Source organism: Symphalangus syndactylus, chromosome 11 (assembly GCF_028878055.3).
Source record: "Symphalangus syndactylus isolate Jambi chromosome 11, NHGRI_mSymSyn1-v2.1_pri, whole genome shotgun sequence".
NCBI lineage: Eukaryota > Metazoa > Chordata > Mammalia > Primates > Hylobatidae > Symphalangus > Symphalangus syndactylus.
In genome coordinates this window covers 127,293,478-127,313,945 of record NC_072433.2, presented here as the reverse complement: position 1 = coordinate 127,313,945, position 20,468 = coordinate 127,293,478, and the positions used below count along the sequence as shown (strand labels likewise).

Below are 20,468 nucleotides of genomic sequence, written 5' to 3'. Positions count from 1 at the left end.
TGAGAGTGGAGCTCTCATGAGTGGGAATGAGGGTAGAGCTCTTATGAATGGGAATTAGGGTAGGGCTCTCATAAGTGGGAATGACAGTAGAGCTCTCATGAATGGGAATAAGGGTAGAGCTCTCATGAATGGGAATGGTGCCCTTATAAAAGAGGCCAAAGACATCTCCATGTCCCAGATGGTTATTTATAATTAAATAAATATTTAAAAATAAAAGAGGTTCCAGAGAGCTGCCTCACCCTTTCCACCACGTGAGGACACAACTAGAAATCGGCAGCCTACAACTTGGAAGAGGACTCTCATACCAGCACCCTGACCTTGAACTTCCAGCCTCCAGAACCATAAGAAATCAGTTCCTGTTGTTTATAACCCACCCAGCTTATGGTATTTCGTGATAGCTGCATGAACAGACTGAAACACCTAGGAAACAGCTGTTTGTCCTTCCCCATGAGCTTGTGGAATGTCAAGAAAATTCACACTTGCTCCTTCCATGAAAGGCTGCCCCACTAGGGACTTCAGATTCCACTGTCCTTGCAGGTAACGTGACTAAGCTCTCATGCACAGACCAGTAGAGAAAAGGACGGGACAGCTGACTTGCTTACCAGAAACCATTTGCCCTGGACACCCTTGGACTTCCCGTGCTCTGAGCTTGAACTCGGATATGCCTGAGACCCAGCGTCCACCACACAAACAAGGACAAAGCAAAGTCCCTTCACCGTTTTTGTGTAATGAGCTCCTTCAAAATCTGGAGAAGGCTACAGACCCTTTTCTCAGAATAATAATGCATAAAATTACAAAGGAAACTCGATTATATTGAAACATGATTAAGACAATAAATATTTGCAATACACTAACAGATGTGTTTATTCATTAACATCTTAAATAAGATCTAGAGGCAGACCTAATAACCTCCATAATTCCAAAGTGATGACAAGCACAACATTATTTTGAAATATTTGCAATAACTGTAAACGTGATATGAAAATACTCACGACTTCTGCTGGTGACAGAGCCCCCAAGTGGCTTGCTGCCAATGTTCACAATGGAAGGAACTATTAAGTTTTATGTACAGGTTAAACAAATAAAGATGTAATTTTTTTCTGTTGAAGTTCACATGCGCCTCTGATTCTAAGTGTGGATTCTTCAGGGGTCTGTGAAACCCCAGTTGAAAACTGCTGTCCTGAGAGATGCTAGAGCAGAATGTGGGGGCCCCAGGTCCCTGAGTCACCTTGTGGACTAGAGCTCAAAACCCACAGAACATTCTCCCGCACATGGGGAAGAAATAAACACTTCTGTGCTTTAAGCCACTGCATATCTGGTGTCTTTATCCTAATAATTCAAAAACCCACATGTTACCACGGCATCCCTAGGCACAGATATCATCACTCATCTCCCCCGTAGCACTCGGAACATCAGCCCTATTGCTGCACTCAGCCTTTTCTAGCAACTGCCCGCCTCCCACACAACTGGAAGCCCCAGTCACAGGAACAGCACCCAGGTCGCTGGACACCTCCAGCACCTCACATGGGGCTGACTCTAGAGAGGATGGGGAAGGTTCACCAATGAATGAACGAACCATAACGAGTCAGCACTTAACGTAGCACCAACTACAGGACAGGTGCAGTTCCACGGATTCGGCACGCCTTCCCTCACGTCATGCTCCCAGCAAGCTAGCCAGGTGAGTTCCAGTATTATCCCCCCCAGAGACTGGTGAAAACAGAGGCTCTGAAAGGTTAATGACTTTGCCTAGGGTCACAGTGTTAGAGCAGGTTTGAGCCTGTGCAGTGGGACCTGGAGCAGGCCCAGCAGGACACAGAACTTGGCGAATGGGACCCAGAGCCGGGGAACCGAGCCACTGGGGTCCCTGGACAGCTGACAGCAGCACCCGGGGTGCCTACCTTGATGATGATCTTCTCCCGCAGCTGGCTGGGTGAGGGCAGCTGGTCAGCGCTGGCCTCCGTGGGCTTCATCAGCAGCAGGTCGCCAAACACTTCCTTGAAGGCCTTGGCCATGTGACGCTGCTGTTCCACGCTGCAGTGCTCCTCAATGGACAGGATCACTGGGAAGCTGCAGGCGGAAGAGGGTGGGCAGCTCGGCAGGGGGAGCACGCACCTCTGCATCTGCCCCACAGAGGGGCCAGGGCAGCTCGGCCCTGGGGCGACAGAAACCGGGCGCTGCTCTGGGGGCACGGCCCCCACATCTGCCCTCCCAGAAGGAGAGAACCTCACCCTGGGTGTGAGGACACAAGCCTTGGGACTCAGAACAGCTGTAATCTGATTTGGGAGCTTCCCCATACCCCAGAATGCACCTTTCCTCTCTATTTTTTTCCATCCATTCATATCTTTAAACTTACAAAGTCTCTAATCTTTTTTTAAATTTCAAACCTACAGAAAAGATGAACACACAGCACAATAAGCACCCATGTGTGCTTCACCCAGGGTCACCAACAGGGACTCTGTTCCACATGCGCATCCACCTACTTTAGTATGTCTATTACTTCCTCTATTTATAAAGTATATCGGTTTTATATATTCTCATTCACATGCACACATATGTAATTTACATATGTGTGCATGCATACATTTATTATTTGTATGTGTATATATGTCTATTTCTATAAGGTGTCTGTGTATTTATAGATCATTTGTGTGTGTGTATCTATAGTTGATTTTTCTTATCTAATGGGGTTATGATCCATAAAGTCACCACCAACACTGACTGGCAAATACCTGAGCCATTGCTCCTAAGGGGAAATACAGGGTCAGGGCCTTTTGAGCCTGTGGTCACAACATTTTCCTTAATGGATCAATATCTGACCTTGTTTTAAGTGTGTTTCCATTTAAAGACACCTAATTTGGTATATATTGTTGACTGACACTGGGCTCACAGCCAGCACCACTGTAATTCATGCCGGAACTAAGAGTATCTGACACAGGTGTTTTCTCCATCAGGCACATCACAGCCTTCTCGTGCTCAGGAACACCAGGCAGCCCTCAGCACTGTGCTTCGGGCCATTTGAACAGCAAAATCACCAAGAAAAAGCTCAAAAACAGGAAAAACATGGCAGTCAACAGATGGTGAGAGGGACACTTGTTGAAGCTTTCATGCTGTAGACCAGGAAGGGGAGCGCTGCTTTGCTCAACCTCAGCTGAACACGTGTGCATCATGTGAGTCTCATTTCCCACGCTTTGTGCATGTCTCAAAATGACCTCAGAGTGCTTTGAGATTTGATTTAGGGTTACAAGTCAATTTTACCAAATAGGTAAACTCAGTTACAGAATCCACCAATAAGGATCACCTGTATCCTTCTATATCATCTGAACGTGTGTGTATGTATACATTCACATATCATTAGTACATTTATATACATATATACATATATATACACACATATATATTTGTGTGTGTGTGTATATATATACACACACATACTCCTCCTGAGGCAGGAGAAAAGTCATTTATTTATGTATTTATTTATTTTTCTTTTGCAGATGGAGTTTCACTCATTGCCCAGGCTGGAGTGCAATGGCGCAACCTCAGCTCATTGCAACCTCCAACTCCCAAGTTCAAGCAATTCTCCTGCCTCGCCTCCTGAGTAGCTGAGATTACAGGTGTCTGCCAGCATGCCCAGCTAATTTTTTGTATTTTTAGTAAAGATAGGGTTTCACCATGTTGGCCAGGCTGGTCTCAAACTCCTGAATTCAGTTGATCCACCCACCTCAGCCTCCGAAAGTGCTGAGATTATAGGCATGAGCCACTGTGCCCAGCCTATATTTATATTTCATTTATACACATATTTACATTTCCTCCTGAACCATCTGAAATGAGGCGCAGACATCCCCCACAGGTATGTCTTAAGAACATCCCCCGACATCACCACACCATATCACCTCAGGAAACTATCTTTAAATAATGATCATTAGACATACTGATCATTAGACATACTCAAATTTCCCCAGTTATCCAAGAAATACACTGTATAGATGGGGTTTTTCCCACCAAGAATCCATCTGAGGCTTATGCATGGCATTTACTATGAAACAAAATTATTCTAAAGACAGCTATGTCACTTCCATAAATAGGAAATCACGTCACTCAATAGAAATGAAGGTAAATGTGAAAATACACTGACAATGTGAAAAATAAAATCCTTAACCATGCTCCAGCTCAGGTCAATCATAGCCTCATGACTCCTGGAAAGCGTGGACCCAGCTCACTCCCCGATCCTGATCCACACACCCTTACTAGAAAACAACAGCTAAAAAGCTTTTAGAACAAAGACTACCTAGTAAGTTGGTATCAAAACATAACTGACGGCAAAATCTGAACCATTCGAACGAATGCTGCCTGCAATCATTTTCTTAAACCCCTCTTAATACCAATAAGGATGCCTTTTGCTGTGAAAACATTACTGCATTAATATTTGATTACAGAGTTCTAGCCCTATAGGTGTTAGATGATTCCAGGCCTATTTTAACCAGAAAAAAACTTCCTCTACTCACGAATGAGATAATGTTCGATGAATGACTATCAGCTCACAACCATAAGCACTTATTCCTGCAAATGAAAGCAAACTCTCAAAGCAGAGTGTAAGCAGCCACTGCACAGTGTCTGTTAATACAGGCTCCTTCCACCTGCCTGATGGAGGCTGGCACTTAGAAGGGCTAGGGCCCTATGTGGGGAACACTGCTATGGAGAAACCATATGCCTTCATTGAAAGGTTTTCTCCGAGTGGGAAAAGACGTCCATAATTTCATTGTCTCAGAGCAACACCTCCACTCAGCTCGAAGGACATCCGCAGTAAATGCAATAAAAATAACCAATCGGGTTGGGCGCGGTGGCTCATGCCCATAATCCCTGCACTTTGGGAGGTTGGGGAGGGAGGATCACCTGAGGTCATGAGTTCAAGACCAGCCTGGCCAAAGTATTGAAACCCTATCTCTACCAAAATACACAAATTAGCCGGGCATGATGGCAGGTGCCTGTAATCCCAGCTACTCGGGAGGCTGAGCAGGGGAATTGCTCGAACTCGGGAGGTGGAGGCTCCCGTGAGCCAAGATCCTGCCATTGCACTCTAGCCTGGGCGACAGAGCAAGACTCCATCTCAAAAAAAAAGAAAAGAAAAAAAGAAAAAAAAAATCGATCTTATTGACTGAACAGTTACTCTATGCCAGGTGCAGGGTTAAGCACTTGCTGTAATGGCATCTCATTTAATCATCACAACCGCCCTGTGAGGTGCACACAGTTATCACCTCTATTTTTTAACATGGAAATTGAAGCATAGAATGGTAAGTGCTTTGCCCAAACTAGTACTCAACAGCTGGATTCAAACTCAGCGAGAAGGACTCAGAACCCATACTCGTAACTGCTATTCTACCCCAGAAGGGATAAAAAGACAACCATCATTCCATTAAGCCTATAGAAGGCCTCTTGCCAGCTCTCAGAAACAACAAGGAAACCAAACCAGGAGTCAGCCTATGACGGCCTCCACCCCAAATCTGGCCTGCCATCTATTTTTGTAATATGTAATTCAAGTTTTAACTGGAACACAGCCAGACCCATGTGTTTACCTCTTGTCCATGGCTGCTTTGCACTTCAGCAACAGGGCTGAATAGTTGCAACAGAGACCACAGGGCCCACAAAGCCTGAAATATTTCTATCTGGCTCTTTACAGAACAATTTCGTTGACCTCCAGCCCAGACCAATATCTTCTGGTGGGACAGAAAAGGATTAGACATGAGGTCAGAAAACCTTGAAATGAACCTAAATGTTCTCATCCATTTATCCCCTCCTTGCCTCAATTTACTCATCTGTTAAATGGGGATGACCATACTCACTTTGTGGCAAAGAATCAAGATGATCACATGTACAAAGAACCTAGCACAGAGCCTGGCCCCAGGTGGGTATTCAAAAAACACACCACCACCACTACTGGCTGCTTGGATTCCGCCTGTAGAAACAGGTTTGGTGGGGGAGAGAACTGGGCAGAAAAGAGGGAATTAGGACAGAAGGGGAATTTTAACTTTCCTTGTCTCTCTTTTTTTTGTTTTTGTTTTTCATTTTTTTTTTTCTTTAAGACAGGGTCTCGCTCCGTTGCCTCAGCTGAAGTGCAGTGGTGCAATCTCAGCTCACTGTAACCTCTGCATCCCAGGTTCAAGCAATCCTCCCACCTCAGCTTCCCAAGTAATTGGGACCACAGGCGCATGCTACTGCACCCAGCTGATTTTTTTTTTTTTTTTTTTTTTTTTTTTTTTGGTAGAGATGGGGTTTCACAAGTTGCCCAGGCTCTTCTCGAACTCCTGACCTCAGGTGATCACACCTCAGCCTCCCAAAGTGCCAGGATTACAGGCGTGAGCCACTGCGCCCAACCTTTCCCTCTCTTTCGAGGGTCCTGAAAGTGGGGGCCAGACAGAATGAGGAGGTGGGGTGGGCACTGAGCAGCCACAGGGTTCCCCAGCCAGAGCCTCCTCCGGGCTCTAGAGCCTGGGAGCAACTTGCACTCTCGGCCTGCAGGGTGAGAACTTGACAGCAGTGGCTTTGGCCAACATGGGGCCCAGGCCTTCCTGCATTTGGAGGGAGGCGTCTATGTGTGTTTGCCTGTCTGTCCACCTGTCTATCCAACCCTAGATGCCTTCCCCTTTAAGTCACACCACCCAGAAATCAGCCAACTGACCTCGAGGTAACAAAGGCGTGGTCTTTGATGGCCTGCACGACGTCGTCAAATTTGATCTTGGTGGTCCGCGTCCAGCCGTGGTAGATGACCGGCTTCCCATCGGGCCCGTCCCAGCAGTCCACTACAGGGAGAAACGCCGCAGCTTCAATACCACGTGTGTTCACCGACAGCCCCAAGGTCAGCCCCCGGCCCACACACCAGTTCAGTTACTAGACAAGGACGCCCACACTCCCTCCATTCAGCTGCCAACACGAGGACATGGCTTTCCCTGTGTCCGCAGGGTTCCCTGTGCGCTTACATAATGCAAGTGCAGCTGTCCAAGAAAAGCTAGTTTCAATGTTGCTTTTTTTGCTTTTTTTTTTTTTTTTTTAAGACGAACTCTTGCTCTGTTGCACAGGCTGGAGTGCAGTGGCACAATCTCGGCCCAGTGCAATCTCCGCCTCCTGGGTTCAAGCAATTCCCTTGCCTCAGCCTCCCGAGTAGCTGGGACTACAGGCACATACCACCACGCTCGGCTAATTTTTTGTGTTTTAGTAGAGACGGGGTTGCACCATGTTGGCCAGGGCGGTCTCGATCTCCTGACCTCCTGATCCGCCCACCTCAGCCTCCCAAAGTGCTAAGATTACAGGCGTGAGCCACCACACCCGACCTTAATGCTTCTTTTTAAAGATTTTACCACGTGTTTTATTTTCTGACTTTGCCTGTTGAAAACCTTGACTGCCTTTTTGCCCGTGGAAATGACACAGACTAATGAGAAATTTATTTGTAAAGGTTCACAGTAATATTTTCAAACAGAAATAGGTCATGTGGAAGATGAACATCCCCAATCTTTTGGACCCCTGGAGGGCACAGGAGCTGACTGCTTCAAGCTTTACTTCTAAACATTTGTGTTTTCCTGAGGGGGGAGAAAAATCATAAACGGGAAGAAAGTCTATAGAACAACTGCTACAAAACGTTGCTTCCATGATAAGTGGTTTTGGTAACACTGGAGCCTAGGTCAGTGGTTGTTGCCTTTTTTATTTATTTATTTTATTTTTTGAGACAAAGTCTCCCTCTGTTGCCCAGGCTGGAGTGCAGAGCCGCGATCTCAGCTTACTGCAACCTCTGCCTCCCAGGCTCAAGCGATTCTTGTGCCTCAGCCTCCCAAGTAGCTGGGATTACAGAGGTGCACCACCACGCCTGGCTAATTTTTGTATTTTCAGTAGAGAAAGGGTTTCGCCATGTTGGCCAGACCGATCTCAAACTCCTGATCTCAAGTGATCCGCCTGCCTCGACCTCTCACACTGCTGGGATTACAGGCATGAGACACCATGCTAAGCCAGTTGTTGCCTTTTCTCAGCCAAATGCACCCATGAGCCTTTGGTGAGAGAGAGGCCGGAAGGAAAACACGCAGAGAGGTGAGGAGAAGGAAGGAGGGAAATAATGCCTCTGCCATCTGCCCAGCCACAGATGCCACCTGACCCTTCTTTTCTTTTCTGTTTAGACACAGAGTCTCATTCTGTTGCCCAGGCTAGAGTGCAGTGGCACAATCACAGCTCACCTCAGCCTCAACCTCCTGGACTCAAGCAATCCTCCCACCTCAGCCTCCCAAGTTGTTGGGACCACAGGCGCATGCCACCACACAGCTAATTTTTTTACTTTTTTTAATGATAGGATCTCACCATGTCGCCCAGGCTGGTCTCAAACTCTTGGCCTCATACAATCTTCCCCCTTCAGCCTCCCAAAGTGCTGGGATTATAGGCATGAGCCACCATATCTATCCCTGACTGTTCTTTTCACATTTGCTCACAGACCCCCCAATCCAGGTGATACGGGGTACCTGCGCACACCTAGGACCCCACTGCCAAAACACAGCGGGTGTCTGTTTGCTTTCCTCTAATACCAGCCCAGGAGGAAGCTGAGGAGATACAGATGACAGGGGATCCGTCTCAAAAAAAAAAAAAAAAGAAAGAAAAGAAAGAAACATCACACTCTAACTCCATAAATATGCACAGTTATTATGTGTCCATTAAAACTTTTTTAAAATTTTAAAGAACACATGGAGCAGCCACATGGTTATCCTCAAATTGCTGTGAGCCTGACCTCCACCAAGAAGGAGCTACTCACGTTCAATGCAGCGACAGCCCATGCGCAGGCAGCGGATGTAAGCTTCCGGGGATGACTCGCTCCGCAGCTGGTCACCTGTGAGGTACCTGCAGAAGAGAAGGCAGGTGGCTGTGTGGGGGTGGCAGCCACAGGGGTTGCGGGACAAGCCTACACCTCAGGTTGTTATGGGGGAACTTCTCCGCCTGAGCCCCCAAAGCTCTGAGTTCTTCCATCTAGAAAGACTCAAAGCTAAGGCCTAGGACAGAAATACACAATCCCATGGTCACACTGGGCATGAGCTTTGAACTCAGGCCACAGTCGCAGGAGGTGACTGCTGACCACCTGGGCAATGCAAGCGTGGAGAGGACATGTTCTTTTGAGGAGAAGTTGGTCAAAGCAAGTCAGAAGCAAAAAAAGCTGCAGTAGATGAATTAACAAGGCCCCGTGGCCGCTCTCTGGGTCCTCGGTCTAAACAAAGATGGGCACTTCTTTTGATATCAGGGCTCTAGGCCACGCACAGAACAGACATTCAACAACTGTTGGTGGAATCAGCTATGCTAGGAGCCATATCCACCAAAACTGCCAGAAGAATTACTCTTTAATGCACTTTCCTCCTCATCATGATTCACCCCAACTTTTTTAAAATTTGTGTTCCGAGGACAGCCATGATGGCTCATGCCTGTAATTCCAGCACTTTGGGAGTCCGAGGCGGGCAGATCACAAGGTCCGGTGTTCAAGACTAGCCTGGCCAACATAGTGAAATTCTGTCTCTAACAAAAATACAAAAAAAAAAAAAAAACTGGGCATGGTGGCGTGTGCCTGTAGTCCCAGCTACTCGGGAGGCTGAGGCAGAAGAATCTCCTGAACCGGGGAGGCGGAGGTTGTGGTGAGCTGAGATTGCACCACTGCACTCCAGCCTAGGTAACAGAGCAAGACTCTGTCTCAAAAAAAAAAAAAAACTTTATGTTCCTCACACTAGGTTCTGTCAGAGGGTGGTAGGAGGGACAGGATCAGGAAAAATAACTAATGGGTAGTAGGCTTAATACCTGGGTGACAAAATAATCTCCACAGCAAACCCCCACGATACAAGTTGATCCGCATAACAAACCTGCACACGTACCTCCGAACTGAAAATACAAGTTTTTTTTAAGTTTGTATTTCTTAACTGTCTTCTAGGTTTTCTAGAATTCACCACGCGGAAACACAAACTCTTAAAATGATGGGCATGGTGGGGAAGAGAGAACTATGAAATCAATTTCCCCCTGAAAGACATTTTACCTTCCCAAACGCCTGGAGCATAACACCATAAAAAGCCTTTACCCAGATGACCCCCTGGAATGTCACTTAGGAAAGTCGCCACCCACAGCTCCGGGGGCCGTGACCCAAGGACTTCACCCTCTCACCCAATAAGACAGACTAAATACTGGAACATCAGCATAACATCCTGTATCCTCCCTCTGTTGCAATCAGAGTAACCATCCCAAGAGCCCCCTGTGAGCATCTCGTTTTCTGGTTAAAAGTCGTCAGGGTGTCCCCGACAGCTCTCACGGTGACCTACAAGATCCAGCTCCAGCAAGACCTGCCTTCCTCCCCTCCTGACACCGCTGTCCTGGATTCTGCACTCCAGCCTTAGCAGACTCCTCTCAGTTGTTCCTGCCCCAGGGCCTTGGCACATGCTGCTCGTCTGTCTGAAACACTTCTCCTCGCCTTACCACCTGCTCCCCACATCAGCAAGTCCTATTCTGTGGTTAACTTTCAATGGAGGCCTTCCTCCCAGCACATGAGGACATGGCTGCTGCCTGTTCACAGCCACATCCCCAGCTCCCAGCAGGCACAGGGTACACACTCCCTATGAATCAATTCAATGAGTCACTGAATTGCTTTGGTGTGGCTACTGTGAGATGCCCAAATCATGAAAAACTAAGTTTACTATGTTACTTCAGTTACTAAGTTACTTTAAGTTACTTTTGTTTTTACTAGCTTTTTAGGGCCACAGAAAACAGATTATTACAATGCCAACTGAGAAAAGGAAGTGTGTTCCCAGCCCCTTCCAGAAGCTTCTGTGTATTCTAGTCCAAGGAATGCGGTGCTACACCCTCCACCTGCTTCACAACAGGACTCACCGGAGCGGCGCATCGGACCCCTGCCTCAACCCTCTCGTGCTCTGTGCTGCCCAACCCATCACAGGCTCATCTGAAACTCACGTATTATGAGACGAGGAGATCCAGTAATGAGACAGGGGGTTGTTCATGTCCTGCATGTCCACCGCATCATACTTCTCATCCCAGATGCTGTTTTCTCGTGAAAACAGGTATGTGAGGAACTAAAGGAGTCAAACACGAAGACCGAATCATCACGCTGATGGGCGAGATGGTCTCTGCTTGTTTCTGGTCTGCGCCCACCCGGGGTAAGAACAGCTCTGATGCATGAAATCAACAGGCGGTCTCCAGACCTCAGTTACCCACATTTTCAATACCAAAGGCTCAGGCTGAAATGGGCTACAGGGACATATTTGTTCCACGGACCTAGACAATATTTTCCTTTGTAATATTTATCCCAAAATATTTGCTACTGCAAGGGCTTATGCTTACCATATATACATGGTTGTTGGTTTTTGTTTGTTTTTTCAGACAGAGTCTTGCTCTGTTGCCCAAGCTGGAGTGCAATAGCACGATCTTGGCTCACTCCAACCTCCACCTCCTAGGTTCAAGCGATTCTCCTGCCTCAGCCTCCCAAGTAGCTGGGATTACAGGCGTGCACCACCACACCAGACTAATTTTTACACCAGACTAATTTTTGTATTTTTAGTAGAGACAGAATTTTACCATGTTGGCCAGGCTGGTCTCAAATTCCTAACCTCAAGCGATCCACCCACCTCAGCCTCCCAAAGTGTTGGGATTACAGGCATGAGCCACTGCACCCGGCTTCATATATACAATTTAAAGCATAATAGTAGCATGAACATTTGTGAACCCATGACCCAACTTAAAAAACAGAGTGTTATCCATATCAGAATGTTGAAAGGGCAGGAAATTTCAAGTTACAATTCCTGGCCCCTTAAAAAAAAAAATGCTTTAGCGATCTGGGCCTAATTTCTGCTGCCTGAGAACGACCTCATATGGGTCAGGCGCTCCCCAGTTGCACCTCCCCTCCTTCCCCATGCAAGGCCAAAGGCAACCATTCTGACACGCAAGCACTGGGACACCTTCACATTCTGTTTCTGTGCTTGCGATGATTCAACTCTCCCTGGTGGCACATGCCCTCTAGTGGCAAAATCAGTAATCCCACTCAGGCAACATGATCAATAGAGAAGAGTAAGAAAAGGCTGTGAAACTGCCTTTGGAAAAATCAGAACAACGAGAAAATTATGACAGTGAAACAGATCTGATCTAACCAACCTCTATCTTGCCTTTAACCTCCAAACTGCCCTTAATTATTCCTGGGCTTGGGCCAAGTTAACTTTGGAAAACATTTAGTTTATAGTTTAAATAACAGCCCTTCCCCAAAACTAAACTGCCTTTGTAAAGCTCCGGTAAGACCAGGTTAGGAGGAAGAGAGGAGCCTGGATTCTGCTAAGGTGGAGACTAATTGGTTAGCAGCCATTTTTCTGGAGGTTACAAGATTCTCAACTTCCTCAGTTACTCCTCCAGATAACATCACTGTGGTTTAACCCTAAGATTGGCCTTTTGAGACGTCTTTTTGGGCTTTTGCGTGGCTCTACCTGGACCGCCCACTGGTCCTGTGGCCCCACTCAGAAGCACACTATTTTCCACACACATAACATTGCATCTCCAACCAATCAGCAGCACCCCTCCCCTAGCCCGCCAAACGATCTTTAAAAAAGAAATCCTAGCCTCCGCCAGGTGCGATGGCTCACACCTATAATCGCAGGACTTTGGGAAGCTGAGGTGGGCTGATCACAAGGGTCAGGAAGTTGAGACCACCCTGGCCAACATAGTGAAACCCCATCTCTACTAAAAATACAAAAAAATTAGCCAGGCATGGTGGATGGTGCCTATAATCCCAGCTACTTGGGAGGCTGAGGTACGAGAATCACTTGAACCTGGGAGGCAGAGGTTGCAGTGAGGCAAGATCACACCACTGCACTCCAGGCTGGGTGACAGACTGAGACTCCGTCACAAAAACAAACACACAAGCAAACAAACAAAAACATAAAAAACAAAACTCCAGCCTCTGAAAGGAAGGATGATTGGAGTAATAATAAAACTCCAGTCTCCCACTCAGCCGGCTCTACGTGAGTTAAGCTCTTTCCCTATTGCAAATCCCCTGCCTTGATCAATCGGTTCTGTCTAGGCAGCAGGCAAAATGAACCCACTGGGCAGTTACAGTTACAGTAATCTAGAACCTGGGAGGAAAAAAAAAAAAAAGAAAGAAACACTCCCAGCTAACCACTCAGTCAAGGCAACATCATACAGCAAAGTTCTCCAAAGAAAGAGAAACAGAAAATAAACCTCAGAAAGCACAGACATCAATCAAAAAGTCACCCCCAAGCGACAACAAGCCCAGCCTACTCACCTCATCCACAAACAAGAAAGGCTCAGCAGTTTCACGCATGGTATCATCAATGAACTTTGTCATCCGCTCACGGACTTTGTTCAGATCCTGAGCCCAATGCTCCTTAAAATGACAAAGAGAACGAGAGATCACCAAAATGAGAACTGATACAATTCTTCATTTCCCAGGGTCCACCCAGTCGCGATCAAAGACTGAAACATGAACCAATTCCGAATTCATTTGCGACAGAGCACCACATGTTGAGGCCTCATTCTGCACATGGCCTTCTGCGAAGGGTCAGCAAATGTTCTCTGCAAAGAGCCAGAGGTAAATATTTTGGGCTCTCTGAGCCATACGGTGTCTGTCGCAACCACTCAACTCCCCTGTTGTGGTGCAAAAGCAGCCACAGATGATCCATAGGCAAATGGGCATGGCTATATTCCAAAAAATTTTGTTTATAAAAACAAGTGGTCAGCTGTATTTGGCCCATAGGTCATGGTTTGCCAGCTCCTGCCCTATGATAGCTCTTTACGTTTGTTAGTATGAAGCAGCCTGGGGGCATGGTAGTTACATCGGCCTTCCAGGTCACCTACCTGGGTTTGCCTCTCATTCCACCTAGTTGACCTTGGGCAAGTTACATACCATCTCTGTGCCTCCCCATCCATGAAGTGGGAATAAGAGTATCTACCACACAGTTTCTGTGAAGCACTGTATGAATGTACACTGTATGAAGCACTGTATAAAATCTTATTAGGTTATGTGCCTAATGCAGCACCTGGTGCACAGAAAGTGCTCAGACCTACTTTGGGAGGCTGAGGCGGGTGGATGGCCTGAGCTCAGGAGTTCGAGACCAGCCTGGCCAACATGGTGAAACCCCATCTCTACTAAAACACAAACTTTTTTGTAAAAAAAATCAGCTGGGCGTGGTGGCAGGTGCCTGTAATCCCAGCTACTCAGGAGGCTAAGGCAAGAGAATTGCTTGAACCCGAGAGGCGGAGGTTACAATGAACCAAGGTTGTACCATTGCACTCCAGCCTGGGCAACAGAATGAAACTCTGTCTCAAAAAAAAAAAAAAAAAAAAAGAAAGTGCTCTGACCATGGCAGCTTGTGCAAACAAGCATCTATCTTCCTCCTATGGTCACCTCACTTAGTCCACACAACTCCGCAAGTCATTTATTGCCATTGTCATTTTAGAGACAAGCAAACAGAGGCCCAGGAACAATACCTCATGATCCTAAGCTCACACAGCTTATAAACTGCAGAGTCTCAGCTCCAAATAACTAAACTGACATGCAATGTAATCAGATGCCCTCTTTTCAAAAGAATAGGCAAACAGGGCTGCTGAAACATTGGTAACATCTGAAATATACATGACCAGTTCCAAAGCAGCTGCTGCACAGCCCTAGACATTCTAGAAACGCTTTAAAAAAAGAATGCATAATATTAAGTAACCACTGCTTTCCTCTCCATGCCCTGAAATCCCAAATATTCATAGGAAAAGGGGATGAAATATGACATGTAAATTCAGCTTTGATCAACGCTTTCTTCACTTCACATATTCTAAAACCTTTATCTTTATGACTATTAGGTGCAAATATGCTACCAGATGTATGTGTGGTTAGATGGGAAGGGCTGGATGGGGATGTCTGAAAGAATGAAAAATAGAAGAACAGACGCAAATGAGGTGGTGACCAGGAGGCTGGTGACATGCATGGGTGCAAGACAAAAGTGAACTGCTGTTGACTCTTGCAAATTTGCCTGGATCCGGAGCTCAAAACAGCCAGGAAGGTGGGAAACTGCAAGCTCATTTGAATACAGAGGTGTCAGAATCTTTGAATACTAGAACATGAAACCCAAATTGCGGGACATTTTATTAAAATACTTTGCCTGGCCAAGATGTCCCAAAGAGGCTGGAGGCGTCCTCCTTCCCTCCCCCTACAAAGTTTTTGCATTCATCAAAATGCATGGGTACTTAGCTAATACAACCTCGCACTCGACTGGCTGCAAAGAAAGAAATTTTCTGCCTAAAGGAGACTGAAATGTCAATATTCTAGGGGTTGTAAAATACATCTCCTTGGGGTGGGGTATTGCACTAGACACCTGTAATAGTGAAAATGGCAAAGAATAAGGATGAAAATAAAAATAAATGGTGATGGCCGTCAACACTGGGCACTGACTCTATACCAGGCCCCACACGGTGGCTCATCTTGAACTTACCACAACCCCAGGAGGTACAGGTTATTCTCCATGTTATATAAATGGGGAAACAGAGGAGAGGCTTCTAGTCGTTAAGTGGTCCCAGTCATAAGCCTCAGACTAAACCCAGAAACACTGATTCTAGAAACATACTTTTAACCCCCTTCCTATCCCATCACCCATCCATCCCAGACCTGTAATATGGCGTACTTAACCAATACTCTAAAGAAATTTAGATGACTTCCAAGTTTTCATTCCTATTAAAAATGCTGCCATTATTTCCTTAGGATAAGTGTCCGGGAGGGCAACTATTTACTCCAGATATAGAATCTAGTTTTAAAGTTTTCTTTTCATTGCATACAGCCAAAGTGTTTTCTAGAAAAGTCATACTAATTTGCACACAAAGTGCTGCAGTGATTATTCCATATGAGCATCTGTGTGACCAACAAACATCGCATGGATGCTCATGGCTGCTCGGATCCTAACTCCCCAGATGCAGAGAGAGAGATCCTACACTTTCTCCTGGCCCCAAATCCCTGATCTAAGGGCAGCCCAGCAAAGGGCCCCGTTTGGGGAAAACAAGTAATAAAGTGAACCACCACTAGGGGGGGCTAAATCTATACGCCCAAGTCTCCCTACCAGGTGGTGAATTCCACGATGCGAGGCCACTAGTCCTCAAGAATGTAACCAATTTAACTTTAATCGGTCCCTACTGAACTGAATAATTTAGTGGAAGGAAAATAATGACAGGGAAAAAAAGTGCATGAATTTCTCTCTGCCTCACTCTAGCACCAGCTCAGACCTAACATGTGACTGTGCCCAATAAAATTAACTTATTACCTTCATTTTACCTCCTCCCTCAAACTTAGTCTCAGGTTGGGCAAAAAAGCCATCTTTTGATCACCATCATTCAACCCTGGCACTGGGAAGGCGTGATGACTACAACACGCACCAACATTCTCATTCACCATTTATCAGCCTAGTAGGGTAGCTACGACCCTTTCCTGAGCCCTCAGTGTGGGCGGCCTTGTGCAAAACACGTCTTCTCTACTCATAAGTTTCTCTTCTATCAGTGAAATCCAAACACAGGCTGGGTATCAGATGGCATTTAAAAATTACTGTTAATTGCACAAGCTGTAAGAGGTGTGTTATGGCTATATTTAAAAAAAAAACAAGTCCTATCTGTGAGAGAAACATACGAAAGTATCTACAAACAAAATGACGCAAAGTCTGGGGTTTGCATTAGAATTCTTCAGCAAAGAAATAAAGAAAGGGGAAGGGTAGGGAGACATAGGAGTGTGGAGTTAGAAGTGGATGAAATAAAACTGGCAAAGTGGATCGGGCACAGTGCCTCACGTCTGTAATCCCAGCAATTTGGGGGGCTGAGACAGGTGAGTCACTTGAGTCCAGGAGTTGGAGACCAGCCTGAGCAACATGGCGAAATCCTACTTCTACTGAAGATACAAAAATTAGTCGGGGCTGGGCGTGGTGGCCCACACCTGTAATCCCAGCACTTTGGAAGGCCAAGGCGGGTGGATCACCTGAGGCCAGGAGTTCAAGACCAGGCTGACCAACATTGTGAAACCCCAACTCTATTAAAAATACAAAAATACAGGTGTTGTGGCAGAGACCTGTAATCCCAGCTACTTGGGAGGCTGAGGCAGGAGAATCACTTGAACATGGGAGGCGGAGGTTGCAGTGGGCCAGGATAGAGCCGTTGTACTCCAGCCTGGTGACAGAGCAAGACTCTATCTCAAAAAAAAAAAAAAAATTGTCAGGCACAGTGGCACATACCTGTAGTCCCAGCTATTCGGGAGGCTGAGGCAGGAGGATCGCTTGAGCCCAGGAAGTCAAGGCTGCAGCGAGCTGTTACCATGCCTCTGCTCTCCAGCCTGGGAGACAGGGTGAGTGAGACCTTATCTCAAACAAACAAACAAAAAAAATGGCAAAATCCTTGTAATTTTTAATCTGAGTGATGATACATGGTGGTTCATTAAACCATCTGTCTGCTTTTGTGTATGTTTGAAATGTTCTGCAAGACAAGAAGTTTTTTAAGTAAATGAACTTAATTTTGCTGCAATCCTAAAACTGCTCTAAAATATAAACTCTATTTAAAAAAAAAACAAAAAGGTAAATGGAACTCCAATGATATAAACAAAAATTTTAGATTTATATGTGAATAGGTACGCATATATGTACACACACACACACACAGAGACACACAGATCCATACAATTGTCTCTGATCCCCACAATTCTCAGAGGTAGATGCTCTTAATCCCACTTAAGGAGGAGGAAACGGGCATAGAAAGGGTTAACCACCTGTCCATGGCTGTGTAGCTGGTAAGATGACTTCAAGTCGACCTCACTCTCACAGAGTTTCTCGTCCTCAGCACTATAGGTACTTGGTGCTGAATACTTCTTTGGCTTTTTTTTTTTTGGTAGTGTGGGGTGTTTCTGTTTTTTGTTTTTTGAGACGGAGTCTTCCTCTGTTGCCCAGGCTGCAGTGCAGTGACACAATCTCAGCTCACTGCAACCTCTGCCTCCCAGGTTCAAGCAATTCTCCTGCCCCAGCCTCCTAAGTAGCTGAGATTACAGGCACCCACCACAATGCCTGGCTAATTTTTGTATTTTTAGTAGAGATGGGGTTTCGCCATGTTGGCCAGGTAGGTCTCGAAGTCCTGGCCTCAAGTGATCCGCCCGCCTCAGCCTCCCAAAGTGCTGGGATCATAGGCGTGAGCCCCCTTCCCAGCCCTGAATACTTCTTTGCTGGCGGGGTGGGGGCTGCCCTGTGCAATGTAGGATATTTAGCAGCATCCCTGGTCTTGACCTGCTAGATGCCGGCAGCAGCCTCCAGCTGTGACACCCACCCATGTCTCTGAACACTGCCCAGTGTCCTCTGGGGGCATCGTCACAACAGTGGAAAACCAAGGCGCGACACAACCCCCCCTTGAGTCTATAGCTGGGCTCAGAGCCCACAGGCAAACCCTGTCCAGGGAGACTGTCCCAGGCATCACCTGTTTAAGGACAGCTGTGCTAGTTTATCTCCCAGGGGACCTGGCAGGCTTGATGAATCTGATCCCATCCTCCCATCAGTCAAGGAAGGCTTCCCAGGCAGTGACACCTGAGATGATGCCAGAAAAGCTGAAGCCAGCCAGGTGAGTGCAGCCCCATCTTCAGGCCCTCACCCCTCCTGCCCTGCCCTAGAATCTTCTCACTCTTCTCGTCCTCAATGTGTGCCTTGAAAAGAGGCCTGACATGAGGCTCTTCTCATCCAGAGTTTCAGTGGCATCAGACAGCAATCTGAAGTCTCTGGCATCTGGCAGCCTGCAATCGTTCCATGAAGACAGGTGGCCAGGTGAGCACAGGTGACCAGGTGAGCATAGGTGGCCAGGTGAGCACAGTTGCCCGGGTAAGCACAGGCGGCAGAAGGGTGAGACCAGTCCCCAGCAGCATCTCGCCAGCTCCCCCAGCCACCCACACACCTTGTGCTCTCACCTGCTGTTCATGTATGAGAAACCTCTGGAAGTCATGCAGGTAAACCGCGGAGGCATCCGGCCTGTCAGTGTTCCTATCCTCGGGGAAAGAGGGTGCAGTTAGAGACAGACACATTCAACAGAGGAGTCGAGAGGAGATGCCAGCCAATGGGGCAGCCTGCCACCCAGAACGCCCCACTTAGTCTGGCGCTGTGTTAGGTACCAGGTTGGCCAACAGGAAGACACAGGTGAGTGACACAATGGCCCTCACCTACAAGGATTCAGAGGGGCCCTGACATCGGACTCTCAAGGGGCAGGCCCTGGTATCTGTATTTAGCCGCTCGAAAATAGCTCTGGTGGACTCCGGACTCAGAGGAGCCCCATCCAGGAGTGTGGCCGTGGGGAAGACAGGTGAATCAGGCATTTGGGATGCAGTGTAGCAAGAGATGAGGCTGGGAAGGGAGGGGCAGAGTGGGATGGCTGAGAGGGCCCCAAACCCAGACCTGGAGGGCCAGAGGGGCTTTCCTGAGGAAAAGGCACCTACTTGAGCTCCAGAGAATGAGGTGGGGTGAGCCAGAATGAGGTGGGGGGAGCCAGAATGAGGTGGGGGGAGCCAGAGTGAGGTGGGGGGAGCCAGAATGAGGTGGGGGGAGCCAGAAGGAGGTGGGGGGAGCCAGAATGAGGTGGGGGGAGACAGAAGGAGGTGGAGTGAGCCAGAATGAGATCAGGGGAGCCAGAATGAGGTGGGGGGAGCCAGAATGAGGTGGAGTGAGCCAGAATGAGGTGGGGTGAGCCAGAATGACGTGGGGGGAGCCAGAAGGAGGTGGGGGGAGCCAGAATGAGGTGGGGGGAGCCAGAATGAGATGGCGAGGAGACAGAAGGAGGTGCAGAGAGTGCCGGGCAAGGAAACCAGAGATGCAGTGGCCTCGAGGAAAAAAGAGAAGGGAGGGGAGGAGAGAAAGAGGAGTAGGAGCAAGGGAACGCAGGCCGGAGGGAGGGACTGCAGAGCAAAAGGTGTCGGGAACGCAGGCACGTGAGTGTGCCTACCCAATACCCAGACAGAGCTGGACACACCACCCACCCGTACAGGGAGAGCTGGTGTTCGAGGAAGGAAACGAGCCAGACCCAAGGGCCTCCTCAGAAGCCATGATCCAGAGTTCCCTGCATCATTGAACGCTCTGGAGTGGGAGCCAGATAAGGCCCCCCAGACTCCAGGCCATCAGGGCAAAATTAACTGGAGTGTGAAAGACACTTCCCTGGACCGAGCAGAGGTCAGGTATCAGGCTGGGAACACTAGGGAACACTACACTCCGAATAAAGGCAGGACTCCCGCCTCGGCCAGCAGGCCACCAGAAAAACAGGGCCTCACTGGGCCAGCACGAGCCACCCCGGGTTGGATGGGGAGTACATTCTGCTACATGGGGCTTCCCAGGGCAATGGGTATGTTTCCCGGAGCACTTGCAGGAGCCTGGGGAAAAGAGATCTACTTAAAACGGTGTAAGAGATGACACATGCCCTGAGCT

The 20,468-nt window shown here is 47.5% G+C and overlaps 1 protein-coding gene and 1 long non-coding RNA gene across 21 annotated transcripts in view; both read right to left on the bottom strand.

Annotated features, from left to right (window-relative positions):
* Nucleotides 1-20,468, bottom strand: part of PLCG2 (phospholipase C gamma 2) — a 178,017-nt gene that overhangs the window by 55,305 nt on the left and 102,244 nt on the right. For all 20 annotated transcript variants that reach the window (XM_055299698.2, XM_063612482.1, XM_063612481.1 and 17 more), the window contains 6 exons: nt 18,968-19,040; nt 13,295-13,396; nt 10,963-11,081; nt 8,780-8,865; nt 6,674-6,794; nt 1,899-2,067 (listed from right to left, as the gene is read on the bottom strand). In XM_055299698.2, coding sequence (XP_055155673.1) covers nt 1,899-2,067; nt 6,674-6,794; nt 8,780-8,865; nt 10,963-11,081; nt 13,295-13,396; nt 18,968-19,040 — 670 coding nt within the window. The remainder of the gene's footprint in view (nt 1-1,898; nt 2,068-6,673; nt 6,795-8,779; nt 8,866-10,962; nt 11,082-13,294; nt 13,397-18,967; nt 19,041-20,468) is intronic.
* On the bottom strand, nt 3,470-6,666 carry LOC134731760 (uncharacterized). Its single transcript, XR_010114348.1, has 2 exons — nt 5,838-6,666; nt 3,470-5,711 (listed from the first exon to the last, which is right to left on the bottom strand). It is a non-coding gene; the product is annotated as an uncharacterized lncRNA (long non-coding RNA).